Source organism: Coregonus lavaretus, assembly GCF_964263955.1.
Source record: "Coregonus lavaretus genome assembly, chromosome: 24".
In the NCBI taxonomy this organism is placed as follows: Eukaryota; Metazoa; Chordata; class Actinopteri; order Salmoniformes; family Salmonidae; genus Coregonus; species Coregonus lavaretus.
In genome coordinates this window covers 11,404,250-11,420,726 of record NC_140011.1, presented here as the reverse complement: position 1 = coordinate 11,420,726, position 16,477 = coordinate 11,404,250, and the positions used below count along the sequence as shown (strand labels likewise).

The 16,477-nt window shown below is 41.6% G+C and overlaps 1 protein-coding gene across 1 annotated transcript in view; it reads right to left on the bottom strand.

The window, feature by feature from the left end:
- Positions 1 to 5,394: 5,394 nt before the first annotated feature.
- The window catches only part of LOC311099784 (protein CutA homolog), a 28,797-nt gene continuing 17,714 nt past the window's right edge, over positions 5,395 to 16,477 (bottom strand). Inside the window, exons 4-7 of the mRNA XM_084140531.1 lie at positions 10,918 to 10,977; positions 7,253 to 7,298; positions 7,095 to 7,144; positions 5,395 to 6,923 (exon numbers count right to left, since the gene is read on the bottom strand). Of these exons, the coding sequence (XP_083996657.1) occupies positions 6,821 to 6,923; positions 7,095 to 7,144; positions 7,253 to 7,298; positions 10,918 to 10,977 (259 nt within the window). The 3' untranslated portion in view covers positions 5,395 to 6,820. The remainder of the gene's footprint in view (positions 6,924 to 7,094; positions 7,145 to 7,252; positions 7,299 to 10,917; positions 10,978 to 16,477) is intronic.

Below are 16,477 nucleotides of genomic sequence, written 5' to 3'. Positions count from 1 at the left end.
CAATATCATCAGACAACTAGCCTACAGCTTGACATTAATGCACATCCAATCCATCCAACATTAATGACAGTAGGCCTATAGTTGACACTTTCTGTTAGAAGCATTCCATTTTGCAATGGCACAGACCTACATTATTTTGGATTTCTGTGCCCCTGAGAACTGTTTTCATGACGAAACATAATGAAATGTTACATTGGAATAGTATGAAAATGTATGCACTCACTAACTGTAAGTCGCTCTGGATAAGAGCGTCTGCTAAATGACTCAAAATGTAAAAATGTAAGTTACGCATTTTCCGAGATCTCCAAGATCCAGGAATCGTACAGGGTTTAAGTTCAATGTTCTAATTCAATTGTTAAATGCTTAATAATTATAAATAACACTGTCATAAATGTCATTAATGTAAGGAAAGAACGGTAGTGTTTTATGTCACACGATCTGTGAAGACTCCAAGTATTCATTGAATTATGGACAACTCATGAACTAGGGTGTAAACATGTTTTGATTCAACTCATGTATTATATTGAATGCAGGCTACCTGTTCTGCGTGTTTTCATGGGTGTAAAATTGCCTTGGCTGAGAGGGTACGCTACTGGCAGTGGTGTAGGCCTAGTGGAGGGTAAACTCAACTAAACTCAGTTTACCCACCTTTTTCAGAAAAATGCATTGAAAGAATAGGGATTGTTACTTTTATCGCCGTGACGGCAAACTTTATTTTTTTTTAAATGTAGGCCTAATCGACGGCAATCGCTGTAAACAGATGTCTATTTCCATTCATCAAATTGTGCGAGTGTATGTACAGATTTGAAGAATGGCTCCGGAGGGGATGGTTGCTTTTTTACGGGCTCCTAACCAGTTGTGCTATTTTGTGTGTTTTTTCTCATTGTTTGTAACTTATTTTGTACATAATGTTGATGCTACCGTCTCTTATGACCAAAAAGAGCTTCTGGATATCAGAACAGCAATTACTCACCTCAAACTGGACAAAGATTTTTCCTTTAATGAGTCTGACGCAAAGGATATAATGTTGCTCCCAGACAAGGCCCAAATCCCCATCATTCGCATGAAGAAAATAAGGAAATAAAGAGGGCGGAGATCAGGGTGACTTGTGAGAATTAGTCGGCGAGTGAGTAACCCGCCTCTACCATCCGTTCTATTGGGCAATTTGCAATCACTTAAAAAAAATGCATGAGCTCCTGTCGAGACTATCCTATCAACGGGACATTAAGAACTGTAATAGCTTATGTTTCACTGAGTCGTGGCTGAACGACGACACGGATAATATACAGTTGGCTGGGTTTTCCATGCATTGGCAGGACAGAACTGCTACGTCCGGTAAGACGAGGGGTGGGGGTGTGTGTCTATTTGTCACTAACAGCTGGTGCGATGTCTAATATTAAGGTAGTCTTGAGGTATTGCTCACCTGAGGTAGAGTAGCTCATGATAAACTGTAGACCACACTATCTACCATCTATATTTTTTGTAGCCATCTATTTCCCTCCACAAACCGACGCTGGCACTAAGACCGCACTCAACAATCCATAAGCAAACAAGAAAATGCTCATCCAGAAGCGGCGCTCCTAGTGGCCGGGGACTTTTACGCATGCAAACTTAAATCTGTTTTAATTTCAACCAGCATGTCACATGTGCAACCAGAAGATAAAAAGCTCTAGACCACCTTTACTCCACACACAGAGACGCGTACAAAGCTCTCCCTCACCCTCCATTTGGCAAATCTGACCATAATTATATCCTCCTGATTCCTGCTTACAAGAAAAAACTAGAGCAGGAAGTACCAGTGACTCGCTCAATACGGATGTGGTCAGATAACGCAGATGCTAAGCTACAGGACTGTTTTGCTAGCACAGACTGGAATATGTTCCGGGATTTATCCAATGGCTTTGAGGAGTATACCACCTCAGTCACCGGCTTCATCAATAAAGTATTGACGACAACGTCCCCTCAGTGACCGTACATACATATCCCAACCAGAAGCCATGGATTACAGGCAACATCTGCACTGAGCTAAAGGCTAGAGCTTCCGCTTTCAAGGAGCTGGACACTAATCCGGGCACGTATAAGAAATCTCAGACGAACCATCAAACAGGCAAATCGTCAATACAGGACTAAGATTGAATCCTACTACACCGGCTCTGATGCGGCAGGGCTTGCAAACTATTACGGACTACAAAGGGAAACCCTGCCACGAGCTGCCCAGTGACGTGAGCCTACCAGGCGGGCTAAATACCTTTTATGCTGTTCATTGACTACAGCTCAGCGTTCAACACCATAGTGCCAACAAAGCTCATCACTAAGCTAAGGACCCTGGGACTAAACACCTCCCTCTGCAACTGGACTTCCTGACAGGCTGCCCCTAGGTGGTAAGGGTAGGCAACAACACATCTGCCATGTTCCTTGGTGTCCACATCACCAACAAACTATCATGGTCCAAGCACACCAAGAAAGTCGTGAAGAGGGCACGACAACGCCTTTTCCCCCTCAGGAGACTGAAAAGATTTGGCATGGGTCCCCAGATCCTCAAAAAGTTCTACAGCTGCACCATCGAGAGCATCCTGACCGGTTGCATCACCGTCTGGTATAGCAACTGCTCGGCATCCGACCATAAGGCGCTACAGAGTGTAGTGCGTACGGCCCAGTACATCACTGGGGCCAAGCTTTCTGCCATTCAGGACCTATATACTAGGTGGTGTCAGAGGAAGGCCCCAAAAATTGTCAAAGACTCCAGTCACCCAAGTCATAGACTGTTCTCTCTGCTACCGCACGGCGCGCCAAGTCTAGGTCCAATAGGCTCCTTAACAGCTTCTACCCACAAGCCACAAGACGGCTGAACAATTAATCAAATGGCCACATGGACTATTTGCATTGACACCCACCCCCCCAACCCCCCCTTACCAACATGTTGTTTATTATCTATGCTGTTTATTATCTATAGGTAGTCACTTTACCCCTACCAACATGTACAACTTACCTCGACTAACCTGTACCCCCCGCACCTTGACTCGATACCGGTACCCCTTGTATATAGCCTCATTATTGTTATTTTATTGTTTTACTTTTTATTATTATTATTTTATTAATTTTTTACTTTAGTTTATTTAGTAAATATTTTCTTAACTCTATTTTCTTAAAACTGCATTGTTAGTTAAGGGCTTGTAAGCGTTTCACGGTAAGGTTGTATTCGGCGCGTGTGACAAATAAAATTCGATTTGATTTGCACTGTTTGGATTATTTTGGAGTGGACGAACATGCACAGGTAGCCTACGTTTTTAAGTGATTTGTTTGACAACCAGATGGAAGAATCATTACTTTTTGTGTTCATGCCCCATTAAATGGTAATTCATTTTTACCATTAAATTACGTCTTAATTATTAGGCCCATAAAAAAAAATCAGGCACACGCAAGCGTGTGCATCCAATAGAAAGCCACCAGAATGTCACAGTGTAATTCGCACTCTGTGCACAGGCTTCCTTCTTTTCACTCTGTCAATTAGGTTAGTATTGTGGAGTAATTACAATGTTATTGATCCATCCTCAGTTTTCTTCTATCACAGCCATTAAACTCTGTAACTGTTTTAAAGTCACCTTTGGCATGTTGAAATCCCTGAGTGCTTTCCTTCCTCTCTGGAAACTAAGTTAGGAAGGAAGGAAGCATCTGTGTGGGTAATGATGTTGACAGCCGCTCCAGACATTGACAGTTTTCTCTGTAAAGCTGAAGAGATACTGTATGTACCCTGTTGTTCGTTGTCATGTGATTGACATTCACTAGTCTCCAGTAGTTGAGTAATAGCTTATTCTACTAAAAACACTGTAACGTTTCTGACTGTCATTTTGATAACAACATAGAGAGTTGGAGACAGCTTCAGATAAATACTAAAGGTCGTCGGGCCTCCTGTGATTCCCCTCTCTGTCGGTTCATTTTATCCTATTTTTATTAACGTACTCAGCTAAAGGTGGCGGGTTGTAGCATTCTTCTAGATCTTAATTACTGAGTTCTCTAGTTTTGCTCATAGAAGATAATTTTATCACACACGAAGACAAATAACATTGAGCCATATGTCATATGGTTTTATCATTGACAACTGGGTGTTAAAGATAACTCCAGGATTTGAGCATGACAGGGCAAGTGCAAGTATCTTATAATTTCAAGTAAATTATAATAAAGTATAGTTGCTAGTAACCGAATGAAGAGATCCTATATTGAATGTAGCTTGCCAAAATGGAAAGTAGGCCTGTCTATCCATCACCATACAATAGTGGTGAACACAGAATCTTTGATCCCACTCAATATAAAGGTCTTAATCAATGTAAATGGTCATCAGTATGCAGTCCACTCACTGATAACCTCCAGTGGGCATGATCAGTCAGCAACATGTCACTACATTACGCTGACATAATATTATGTGATTTAGTCTCATAGGAACTCAGTCCACTATTCATGAGGCTGATAGTGATATCAAAAAAATAGTGGTGACATATAAAGCATAGCTGTGCATTAATCAGGTCATTCATCAATCCAACGGTGAAAAGGAAAAGTTTGAGTCCCAAATGGCACCCTATTTCCTATATAGTATTAGTGCACTACTTTTGACCAGAGCCCTATGGGCCCTGGTCAAAAGTAGTGCACTGTATAAGGGATTGGCTACTCGCTACTGCCCTTTCCGCTGACCTTGGGGGTAAGGTGGATTATGGGTAAATCCACGGGAACAAAACCTTCCTTAACCATGTCTGCATTTCCTTTGTGAGGTTCTGATGCTGGAAACCGTTTTGCCGATGGGGGACTAACCCCCATTCTAATTTCAGCGAGATAAGTGAAACTATGCTGCATCAATGGTTTAACCAGCATTCTTCTATTTAAGACTATGAGGAAGCAAACTAAACTGGCTCTGAAAATTGTACCATGATAAATCACTTCACTCAGACTGTAGCTGTTTGACATCTTGTCTATCATTTATTACAGAAAAATTTTCAGTTAGTCCCTCAGGTATACTATGTTCACCGTGTGTGTGTGTGTGTGTGTGTGTGTGTGTGTGAGCGAGAAAGAGAGACGACCCTCAGAGGATGCAGGGTGCCGAGGTGTGAATGTAACTGTGAGTATGTGTGTGTGTGTGTGTGTGTGTGTGTATGTGTCTATAAAACAGAGCTCAGTAATCTACAGTATGCAATGTAAACGGTGACTTGACCTTGTGGCTGTTTTAATGTATATACCCCCATCAGCTTTCACCAGGCCCAGATCCATCTGGGCCCTGAACAGGTGGACCTTTCTTCTCTGTGCTCCGTGTACCCAGGGGAACGGGTTTAATGTGGACACACAGCTTCCTCTCTGGATCTAACAGCCAGGGATCACTGGCTAAAGATTCATAAACACAACACGGTACAGTATACACAGAATGCTAGTGCTCCTTTATTATCAGCGTGCTGGAGAGGTTCCAACCAACTCAATGCACCATAGTACACATGTCAATCAGGAGCTCTGCTGGGGCAGTCCCAGCAGTTGTCTTATATACGGCTATACACAGACAAGTTATATTTGCATGATTTAGCATAATGAATTCATGTTTCTTTCAGGTGACCAACCAATACTGGTTCATAATATGTGACAGACCAATACCTCACGAGGCTTCTTCTCTCTAAGCTGTGACCTTGAAACTGATATATCTTTCGTTCTCAAAACAAAGGTCTGGGCATACTGCCAAATTGCAGCTACTGATAATGAGGATTCGTTCAGTCAGTCACTTGCATGAACACAGAAAAGCACATGAACAGAACACAGAAATGAGTTATTAGAAAAGCACAAACATAAAAAAATTCCAGCACATGCGCAATCTGTAACGCTTCAGCGCTACAGATTGAATAGAGCCCGAACTGGCACAAAGTATAATGTATCACCTCAAGGAAGAAGGAAAGTATTTTTGACCGATAATATATTACAAAAAGCTTTCCTTAGAACAAGAATTTCAAACTGAGCTCAAGAATCCATACCCAAAATGCAGTACAATCAACTTTCACTTCACAGTGAAATGATAAACAGGGGTGCTGGGTCAGCTTTACGGTAACTAGATAAGAAAAGACGAATGTGATTTAATCATTCATCTGATGTTTTAAGAAGACAATGCAATAGAAATAACTTAGAAATAAATATAATCTTATGTAGTAAACTATAATACCTTGAATCGACACATAACAACATTGTTATTTCAAGCCTAATGCTGTTTCGAGGCCATTATCTTCAGATCTGGAGCTACCAACTCTTTCAGGTCTGACAAACTGACAACAAACATTACAGAGGACATGTCAAACACAGCATTATCATGGCAAAACACAGACCTGTATAACACATAGCTCTAACAACAAGAGCTCAACAAGAGTCTAACAACTGAGTCTGACTTAATCTCAATATAGGGGTATACTCCAAAGGAGGATCAATGAGTTAGCAAGCTAAATATTCTGACATAACGTTTTATTTTTTTGAACGATAAGCTTGAAATTGACATTATTTAGTTGACTCAACAACGAAAAACACATATGTAAGTTTAGCTTTCTTAATGAACCATAAATGTGGTTATTTCTGCTGGCTAACTCATTGATCCTGCTTTGTAGTATACCCCTCTGGTGGGAGCTAAACAGTTATCATCTGTGGATTGAGAGTTCAAAAGCAAGAGTTTAAACTTTGAACCCCTCGATCCAATCCAACGTTTCCTGGTTCCCAGCCAACCCTGTGGCCTAACTCTCCCGTTAATCAACCGGTTGGAGATTCACATCCAATAAGATCACAGACCATTGGGGATATGCTCCCTGATTCGTCAGTCGTCAGGAACGGCCTCGTCCATCCACTTCATATATGGCAGGCTCCCGTCCTCAACTGGAAAACTCAGCACCTCTGGAGTCTCATAGGGATGGACAGACCTGGGGTGGAGGGAAGGAACAACACAGACATTTTATAGCAGGTGGCTAAACTAGCATCCCTACTGCCTTCCTGAGACCTGAAGTACTTACGCCCTGGACCCAGAAATGCTTTGGCTTTACCTGACATGTAACTGCTTGGGATGATTTCAAAAGGAACCAAATGTAACTTACTTGACAAAGTCTGTGACCCTCTGGATCTTCGAGGTCCTCGTCTTCACAAACTACAATGCAGAAAAGTCCCTGTTATCACTCTGGAAAGTTGGTTTCAACTCACAGCGTAAGTCTGAATGACTGGACAGACACTTAAAAGCTCTGCCAAATAACCTTACCATCAGAATTTCCGTTGCATCTTGAATCTCCCCTTTCCAGTAATACCTATGGGACAAAAATAAAAAAGCTTTGGGACATGCAGTAGGAAACTGTGCTGTACACACACTGTACACACACAGTAAACAGTATACTTCTATGTAGTGTGATACACACTAAAATATAATGGTTCTTAACAGCACCAGATAGGGGTTCAGATAGGGGCCTAAAATTAACACCCACCACCTGCTAAATGCAGGTAGATTTTGGCATTGGCAGGTAAGAGCCAATTCATAATTGATCCGAAAATGTGGTTGGAGGCACCATATGGATTGTGTGATGCAAATACAGAGCCTTCGGAGGCACCAAGAGGCCAAATTGAGCTCTGTACCGCATCGCTGTGCGCCTCTCAAATTTTCTAACAATGCGGAGTGCTCTGTATAGCTCCACATTGACATAATTGGTTGACGGTAGGTGAGGGCAGGAGTTCCTGTATAAATACAAACTCACTTCCTTGACAACTTCCTTCACAACAGCTCTGTGCTGCTTGGAGAAGCGGAAGAAGTATGCATTACCTGACTTCTGCAGAGGATATATCACCGTAAAAGCTGCACGGCCAATCCAGACATCGGAATGACTATACAGCGCCTCTATGATGTTAATTTCCCCAGCCACGTTGGCGGGTGGTCAGGGCTCACCATTGTGAGCATTTCACTCGCATTTGTGAATAAAAATTGTGAAGTATTATCACAAATAGTAAAATAAATGCTGCAGTAGCTGTTTTCAAAGTATTTCCACTGTTTTGTATCATAGCTGGTAAATTAATCGCACAATGCCAAAGAACTACAAATCATAGATAGCCTATTCCATCTCGCGCTGCAACACTGCCTGGCTGGGGGCTGTGTGCACGTGAAGAGCTGAGTGAAAGATTCATTCAAGTTGGTCTAATTTACTTCAAGAGAAACTCTACCGAAGTGAGACTTTGTCCTTGTGTTTCTTGGCTATTTAAATTTTTTTGTTCACATACTAGTTTTTTTTCCTTCTATGTTTGAGTTTCAACTGCTAGGGAAGAGAAGACAACGTTTCTACAAGTCAGACTCAATCTCACAGGCACAAACATGGCTCAATATTTTGGCTGGTAAAAATTCTGAGAGGCTGGTAGATTTTTTTATCTTTCTGCCAGAGTGGCTGGTGGACTAAAAAGTAAATTTTATGCCCTGCCTGTAACCATAGGGTAACCCTTTTTGGTGCTATTAAGAACCCTTTCCTAAGGTTCTATAAAGAACCATGCAAAAAGGTTCTATATAGCACCAAAAATGGGTTCCACTATGGTTACCTTTTGTGGGGCTATATAGAACCCTTTTTTATGGTTCTTTATAGAACCTTTATGGATAATGGTTCTATAAAGAACCTTTCTCAATCTGAAAGGTTATTTTTAGATCCTTTTGAAGAAACATACATGCTTTCTTATTCTGTCAGCTATATTATATTGTTAAAATTCCATACTTGATATTATTGTGTTCATTGACAAGTTGAATGAAGTGAGCTACTTCTGGAACAGCTGGGAGTCCCTGAGGAGAGAATTGAGAACCACTGACTGATTTAGTCAACTGTTCTCAATTGACACAAGTCCATACGTGTGTCTTTCACAAGACACCGTCTTTGCCCATAGTCATAGATAATATGTAATTTCATAACACAACACATTAGATAAACTGGAATGACACTCTCACTCATGGTTGCACAAAAAGTTAGTCTCAAGTCATGCAGGCCTTTCAGTAACAGACACAGCCACTTTGATTGACAGCTGCCCAATATCCACAGTTTCTCTACAGTGACACAAGTCACACAAAGGCCTGCTAACGTGAGGGTTTGGCACCTGTTTCTGGCCTGGTGGCTGTTGCTGTATCTTACTCCATCTATCTTACTCTTATCTTAGGCCATGCATAAGAATGAATGTTCTGTTCTCATAGAGGCTTGTCAATGTTTAACCAGCTACTCAACGAGGTACTGCTGAATTTACACTTTCAGGAAATAGAACAGCAACGACCTGCTACTTAAATAGTTACCTATCAATCAGTTGAATGATGAGTTAACTTAAGGATCGGACCCTTTTTTTCAATTTCCGCCTAAAATGACATACCCAAATCTAACTGCCTGTAGCTCAGGACCTGAAGCAAGGATATGCATATTCTTATCATTTGAAAGGAAACACTTTGAAGTTTGTGGAAATGTGAAATTAATGTAGGAGAATATAACACATTAGATCTGGTAAAAGATAATACAAACAAAAAAACATGTTATTTTTATTATAATTTTTTTTGCATTATGTTTGAAATGCAAGAGAAAGGCCAGACAGTGATGTAGGATTTATAGATGTAATGTAGATGTTGTCCACCAGATGGCAGTAGTGTGTGCGCAAAGTTTCAGACTGATCCAGGGAAGAATGACATTTTTATTTTTTTTTACATTTTTAGTCATTTAGCAGACGCTCTTATCCAGAGCGACTTACATGAGCAATTAGGGTTAAGTGCCTTGCTTAAGGGCACATCGACAGATTTTTCACCTAGTCGACTCGGGGATTAGAACCAGCAACCTTTCGGTTACTGGCACAACGCTCTTACCCACTAAGCTACCTGCCGACATCACTACACAATATTTTATATAAAGTCTGCCAGGAGTTTTCCCAAATGTGCCGAATTGGTTTTTAAGTACATAACTATAGAGAACATACAAAAATGCTATGGTAATACAACATTTAAGTTAGCACACTCCCAGGAATGTCATAAATGATGGATCATTAGCTTCCCTACAGAAAAGACACTAACCTTCACACATCCAGATGGCCGGGCGGGGTGGGTGTAGAGTCAGAGGTCAAACTGTAGAACCCAGTTCCTACATTTGAATATAAAAATAGATTTTTCAAACAAAACTACACTACATTCTATCTCTGGGACCCTCAGGATGACCAATCAGAGCAAGATTACTGAATGTAAGTACATTATTTACCTTCAGAGGTGAATGTACCAAACTAGTTGCTGTGAGAATAGTGTTTTGTTGTTGTGCACTATCCTCAAACAATAGCATGGTATTTTTAGCTGTAATAGCTACTGTAAATTGGACACTGCAGTTAGCTTAACAAGAATTTAAGCTTTCTGCCCATATAAGACATGTCTGTGTCCCGGAAAGTTGGCTGTTGTTTACAACACCATTCTAGTCACATATCGCATATTGAGCAACAACCATCCTGTACAAGGGACACCGATCCCGTAGAGGTTAAAGGAGATACCCAAAGACTTCCAGTCATTGTGCTAATGTGTTTTCGCACCAACTGTCCTTATCTGACTCTGACCTGCTTTTGATGACTCAATGACATTGTACATTCAACTTATTGATAAGTAACTATATTAGTAGCAGTTTCCTGAAGGTGTAAATTCAGTAGCACCTCACTGAGTAGCTGGTGAAACACTGACAAGCCTATATGAGAACGGAACACACTTTCTTATTCATGGCCAATGCATTTACAGGCTTACAAACTTTAGATTGAAACTTTCTCACTCTCCTCCTCACATCACGTGAGTCATTTACAGTCAGGCAAGTAACCACAATAGTGATTTCCTTAGCAACGGGTCTCCACACACAGGAAGTGCGTGCATGCGTGCCAGCTAGCCAGACAGACAGGACTTACATGGTGTAGGTCCTGGGCAGAATATTGATGCATGCTGCCATCCTCCTCTCCATAAGGGCTCTGTGGGAGAGAGGGGGAAGGAAGAGCGACACAGCAATTGAACACTTATGGATTTATGGTTATTTTGCGGATGTGTGTTTTTTTTTATTAAGCTAACTTGACCTACATACTTAGCCTAGTTAGGATATGGGAAGCAAACTCACAACCCTGGTGTTACCAGACCCATCACCATGCTCTAAGTAATCCACTAAGTAATTGGAAAAACTTATGTCACCAGCTATACACCAATTCAGAGAATAACTGGGTTATTATGTTGCTATCCAATACATGAACATGTAAGCATATAATTGAGAATGTGCATTGATAAAGACACACGTTTTTTGGCCTGAGGGAACTGAGAACATTTCCTCAATATCCTCATTTTGAAAATAATTGAGAACATTTCCTCAATACTACTGGGAAACTGAAATCTGTCTTGCCTAATTTTGTTTACCAGCATGTCACCTGTGCAACTAGAGGCGATAAAACTCTAGATCATCTTTACTCCACACACAGAAACGTATACAAAGTTCTCCCTCGTGCTCTAACAGGAAGTACTGTTTCTCTAGCACAGACTGGAATATGTTCTGGGATTCATCCGATAACATTGAGGAGTTTACCACATCAGTCATCGAACACATTAATAAGTGCATCGATGATGTCGTCCCCACAGTGACCGTACATACATATCTCAACCAGAAGCCATGGACATCCGCACAGCAACATCCCAAGAATGCCAAGGTAACCTCACTAAATGACTATCACCTCATAGCACTCACATCTGCATCCATGAAATGCTTTGAAAGGCTGGTCATGGCTCACATCAACACCATCATCCCAGACACCCTGGACCCACTCCAATTCGCATACCTCACCAACAGATCCACAGATGATGCAATCTCTATTGCACTCCACACCAGAACTGGGCAAAATAGTTGTATTTTGTTTTTTTTAAATGTATACCAACTTTTCAAATACTTGAGGTATTCGAATATGGAAAGATCAACTAAAGGCAACTATTGCCTACTATTTCCTATGATATTCAAATACAGGTCTCAGAAAAACAAATAATATTTTTAAGTATTTTGAATACCTCTCAGAAAAAAATATAACATTTGAAGGTATTTGAATATATGTAAGTCATTTGAAAACAAAACAAATATGTATTTGATGGCTGCCAAATATCTGATGAAGAACCAAAAACTAGAACAGTTAAATTAGTCTAAATATATTATAATTAGCACATGGTTTGGAGGGCTTTCAGATATAAATCTTAACGCTGGCAGTGCAAGCCTACAGGTGTTTTTATCCACGACTGGGCTAAAATGCATCAGGATTGAGATGTTTTCCACACAATTTCAAGATGAAGATAAGGTGGAACTGGATAATGGACAGGGATTTGTCTGCCCTAAATGCACCACCATCAAGCAGCTTAGGGAAGAAATCCTCCGGCTGTTAGCTCGGCTGCGAGAAAAGGATAATCTGCTTTCTAAGTACACCGACCTTGCTGTAACCCAGGCAAACCGAATATCAGTTTTAAATGCCTCCTATAGCAAAGCTGTCGATGAGTTGGTTGGCATTGATCTGTCCCAATCCAACGAACAGATGTTGAGCTCAACTCCGTGGCCATGGGAGACTGGACACTCACAAGGCGTAAGAGATCGGGGAGGCAGTCTGGCCACCCTTCATCTGTCCAAGAAGATCCGATCCAGTTATCAAACAGCTTTGCCCTGCTTGAGACGGACCTACCAGCCCCGGGAGTCAGCACGGATCCTGGGTGCATACCAATAGCCGGCGGTCGCCCAGTGGCACCCTCCCCCACGGCCACGGCCATGGCCACGGCCACTGCAGTTCAGCAGGTTGCTTCCCCATCAGATTCCATCACGACCACCATCATGTTGGGCAGCTTGATGGTGAGAGATTTTGGCCTGCCTACGATCTGTGGACCGACCAAGGTCCACTGTCACCCAGGAGTCCGTGTCCATGACATCATCTCCCTCCTGCCCACGGTTCTGGCCAACTACTCCAACATTGACACCATCGTCACTCACGTAGGTTTTAACAACCTTTGTTTTAGGCAATCTGAGGAACTGAGGGAGGACTACAAAAATGTTTTAAACATGCTCGCTAGCACAGGGAAGATAATAATTATCTCTGGCCCCCTCCTGTGCTACCGAAGGGGTTTGGAACATTTCAGCCGACTCTTTGCCCTGAACGAGTACCTGAAGAAACTTTGCAATGACAGGAATATCTCTTTTTGTGACAACTTTGATTTGCTGTGGGAGCAACCAGCACTTTTTTAAAAGAGACATGATTCACCCTACACGCAGGGGTTCCAGGATTATTTCCAGCTGTTGTATTCTAGCTTGAAATATACTTATTCATGTTACCATAATATAACTTATTGATTCCTTTACATGTCTAAGGAATGTACACTACCAGTCAAAAGTTTGGACACACCTACTCATTCAAGGGTTTTTCTTTATTTGTACTATGTTCTACATTGTAGAATAATAGTGAAGACATCAAAACTATGAAATAACACATATGGAATCATGTAGTAACCAAAACAGTGTCAAACAAATCAAACTATATTTTAGATTTTAGATTCTTCAAAGTAGCCACACCTTGCCTTAATGACAGCTTTGCACACTCTTGGCATTCTCTCAACCAGCTTCATGAGGTAGTCACCTGGAATGCAATTCATTAACAGGTGTGCCTTTTTAAAAGTTAATTTATGGAATTTCTTTCCTTCTTAATGCGTTTGAGCCAATCAGTTGTGTTGTGACAAGGAAGGGGGGTATACAGAAGATAGCCCTATTTGGTAAAAGACCAAGTCCATATTATGGCAAGAACAGCTCAAATAAGCAAAGAGAAACGACAGCATCAATACTTTAAGACATGAAGGTCAGTCAATACGGAACATTTCAAGAACTTTGAAAGTTTCTTCAAGTGCAGTCGCAAAAACCATCAAGCGCTATGATGAAACTGGCTCTCATGTGGACCACCACAGGAATGGAAGACCCAGAGTTACCTCTGCTGCAGAGGATAAGTTCATTAGTTACCAGCTTTGGAAATTGCAACCCAAATAAATGCTTCACAGAGTTCAAGTCACAGACACATCTCAACATCAACTGTTCAGAGGGGACTGTGTGAATCAGGCCTTGGATGGTCGAATTGCTGCAAATAAACCACTACTAAAGGACACCAATAATAAGAAGAGACCTGCTTGGGCCAAGAAACACAAGCAATGGACATTAGACCGGTGGAAATTTGTCCTTTGGTCTGGAGTCAAAATTTGAGGTTTTTGGTTCCAACCGCCATGTCTTTGTGAGACTTTGTGTGGATGAGCGGATGATCTCCGCATGTGTAGTTCCCACCGTAAAGCATGGAGGAGGAGGTGTTATGGTGTGGGGGTGCTTTGCTGGTGACACTGTCTGTGATTTATTTAGAATTCAAGGCACACTTAACCAGCATGGCTACCACAGCATTCTGCAGCGATACGCCATCCCATTTGGTTTGGGCTTAGCGGGACTATCATTTGTTTTTCAACAGGACAATGACCCAACACACCTCCAGGCTGTGTAAGGGCTATTTTACCAAGAAGGAGAGTGATGGAGTGCTACATCAGAAGACCTGGCCTCCACAATTCTCCAACCTCAACCAAATTGAGATGGTTTGGGATGAGTCGGACGGCATAATTAAGGAAAAGCAGCCAACAAGTTCTCAGCATATGTTGGAACTCCTTCAATACTGTTGGAAAAGCATTCCAGGTGAAGCTGGTTGAGAGAATGCCAATAGTGTGCAAAGCTGTCATTAAGGGAAAGGGTGGCTTTTTGAAGAATCTCAAATATAAAACATATTTTGATATGTTTAACACTTTTTTGGTTACTACATGATTCCATATGTGTTATTTCATAGTTTTGATGTATTCACTATTATTCTACAATGTAGAAAATAGTAAAACATTAAGAAAAACCCTTGAATGAGTAGGTGTGTCCAAACTCTTGACTGGTACTGTATATGATGGGGTGTGACGAGGTGTGAATGAAGGAGTCAGGCGCAGGAGGTAAAACACCGAAGTCCAGAGTTTATTCCGTTTACATAAATGAAATGCACCCAGCGTCAAAACAAAACTATCACAAGGGAAATATTCCACCTTGGCAATAACAACAAGAAGAGTAGCTCAACCGAGCTACTCGCTCTCACAATGAACCAATCACTCACAAAGACAAGGGGAACAGAGGGAACACTTATACACATACTAATTAGGGGAATGAGCACCAGGTGTGTGTGATTGACAAGACAAGACATGACAAGTGGAGTGATGAGAATGGGATCGGCAGTAGCTAGTAAGCTGGTGATGACGAACACCAAAACCTGCCCGAACAAGGAGGGGAGGCTGCTTTGGCGGAAGTCGTGACATGGGATCAATAAAGGGTAGATAGGAACTTGGTGTATGGAAAGTTACTGAGTGAAACAAGGGGGAAGTGCAGAAAGTTCATATTCTGTTCAAATATGTTATTGTTGAATATCAATGTTTCCAAGGAGGTCTAGTTTCAGTTCCTGATAAGGCAGGCCAGCTGCGGAACTAGGGAGGAGCGAGGAATTCGGCTCAAGGTCAAGTCAACAGATGAAGTTAGAAGAATCCTTTGGGAGTGGGGCCACCCCAATGACCTTCCTACTACAGTCCTATCTCACCCGCATACAGTTCCATGGCCACAAAGGTTCTAGCATCAGGCAGGGCCATGACTACACCGGTGAGAGGAAACAATTAAGTTCCTGACTAGCAACAGAGATGTATTGGCTGTCTACATATGTATGGAGTTGACCCCGCCTAGTAGGAGGTTCGAAATATATGTGCTTGTGTAATCATACCTTGTGTTTGCAGCTGAAGCACCCAGTGGGTTGAATAAACTTGGTTTGAGCTTTTCCTAGTCGTCCGTTTGAGTTTTTACTCTGTTTGTTCAGAACCTAACACAGCAGCATCACAAACTGTTTTAGAGACTGACAGACAGGGTCTGGTAGTGTTCCAGTTCTCCCTGTCAGAATAAGCAACAGAGGACTTGGAAAGCATTTCAACTCCAATAGAAATGGCACTATGGTTATTGTGAGTAACCTGGTATGTTCCTTTAACTCTGCCTTCTAGTGAGTTTATACAAACTGTTATCTCCCATTTTGATAGATTGGAGACTGTCAGAAAACACGGTTGTAACAATAATATTTTGGTTGTTATTCCATTGGTTACCTCGAGGCAGATGCCACAGGGGCAGAGTGGCCCACACTCAATGAATATGGCACTTTTAAATGTTTGGGCAATCACAAGTAAAACCTTTCTCATGAATGACCTCATTACTGAGCGCAAAGTTGATTGCATGTTTCTCACTGAAACATGGCTGTCATCAGACTGTAGTGCCGCTCTTATTAAAGCCTCCCCCCTGGACTACAGCTTTTCATACTCTATCAGAAAAGGGAAAAAGGCTGGGGGGACAGCCTCTATTTTTACTAATGTTCTCAGCTG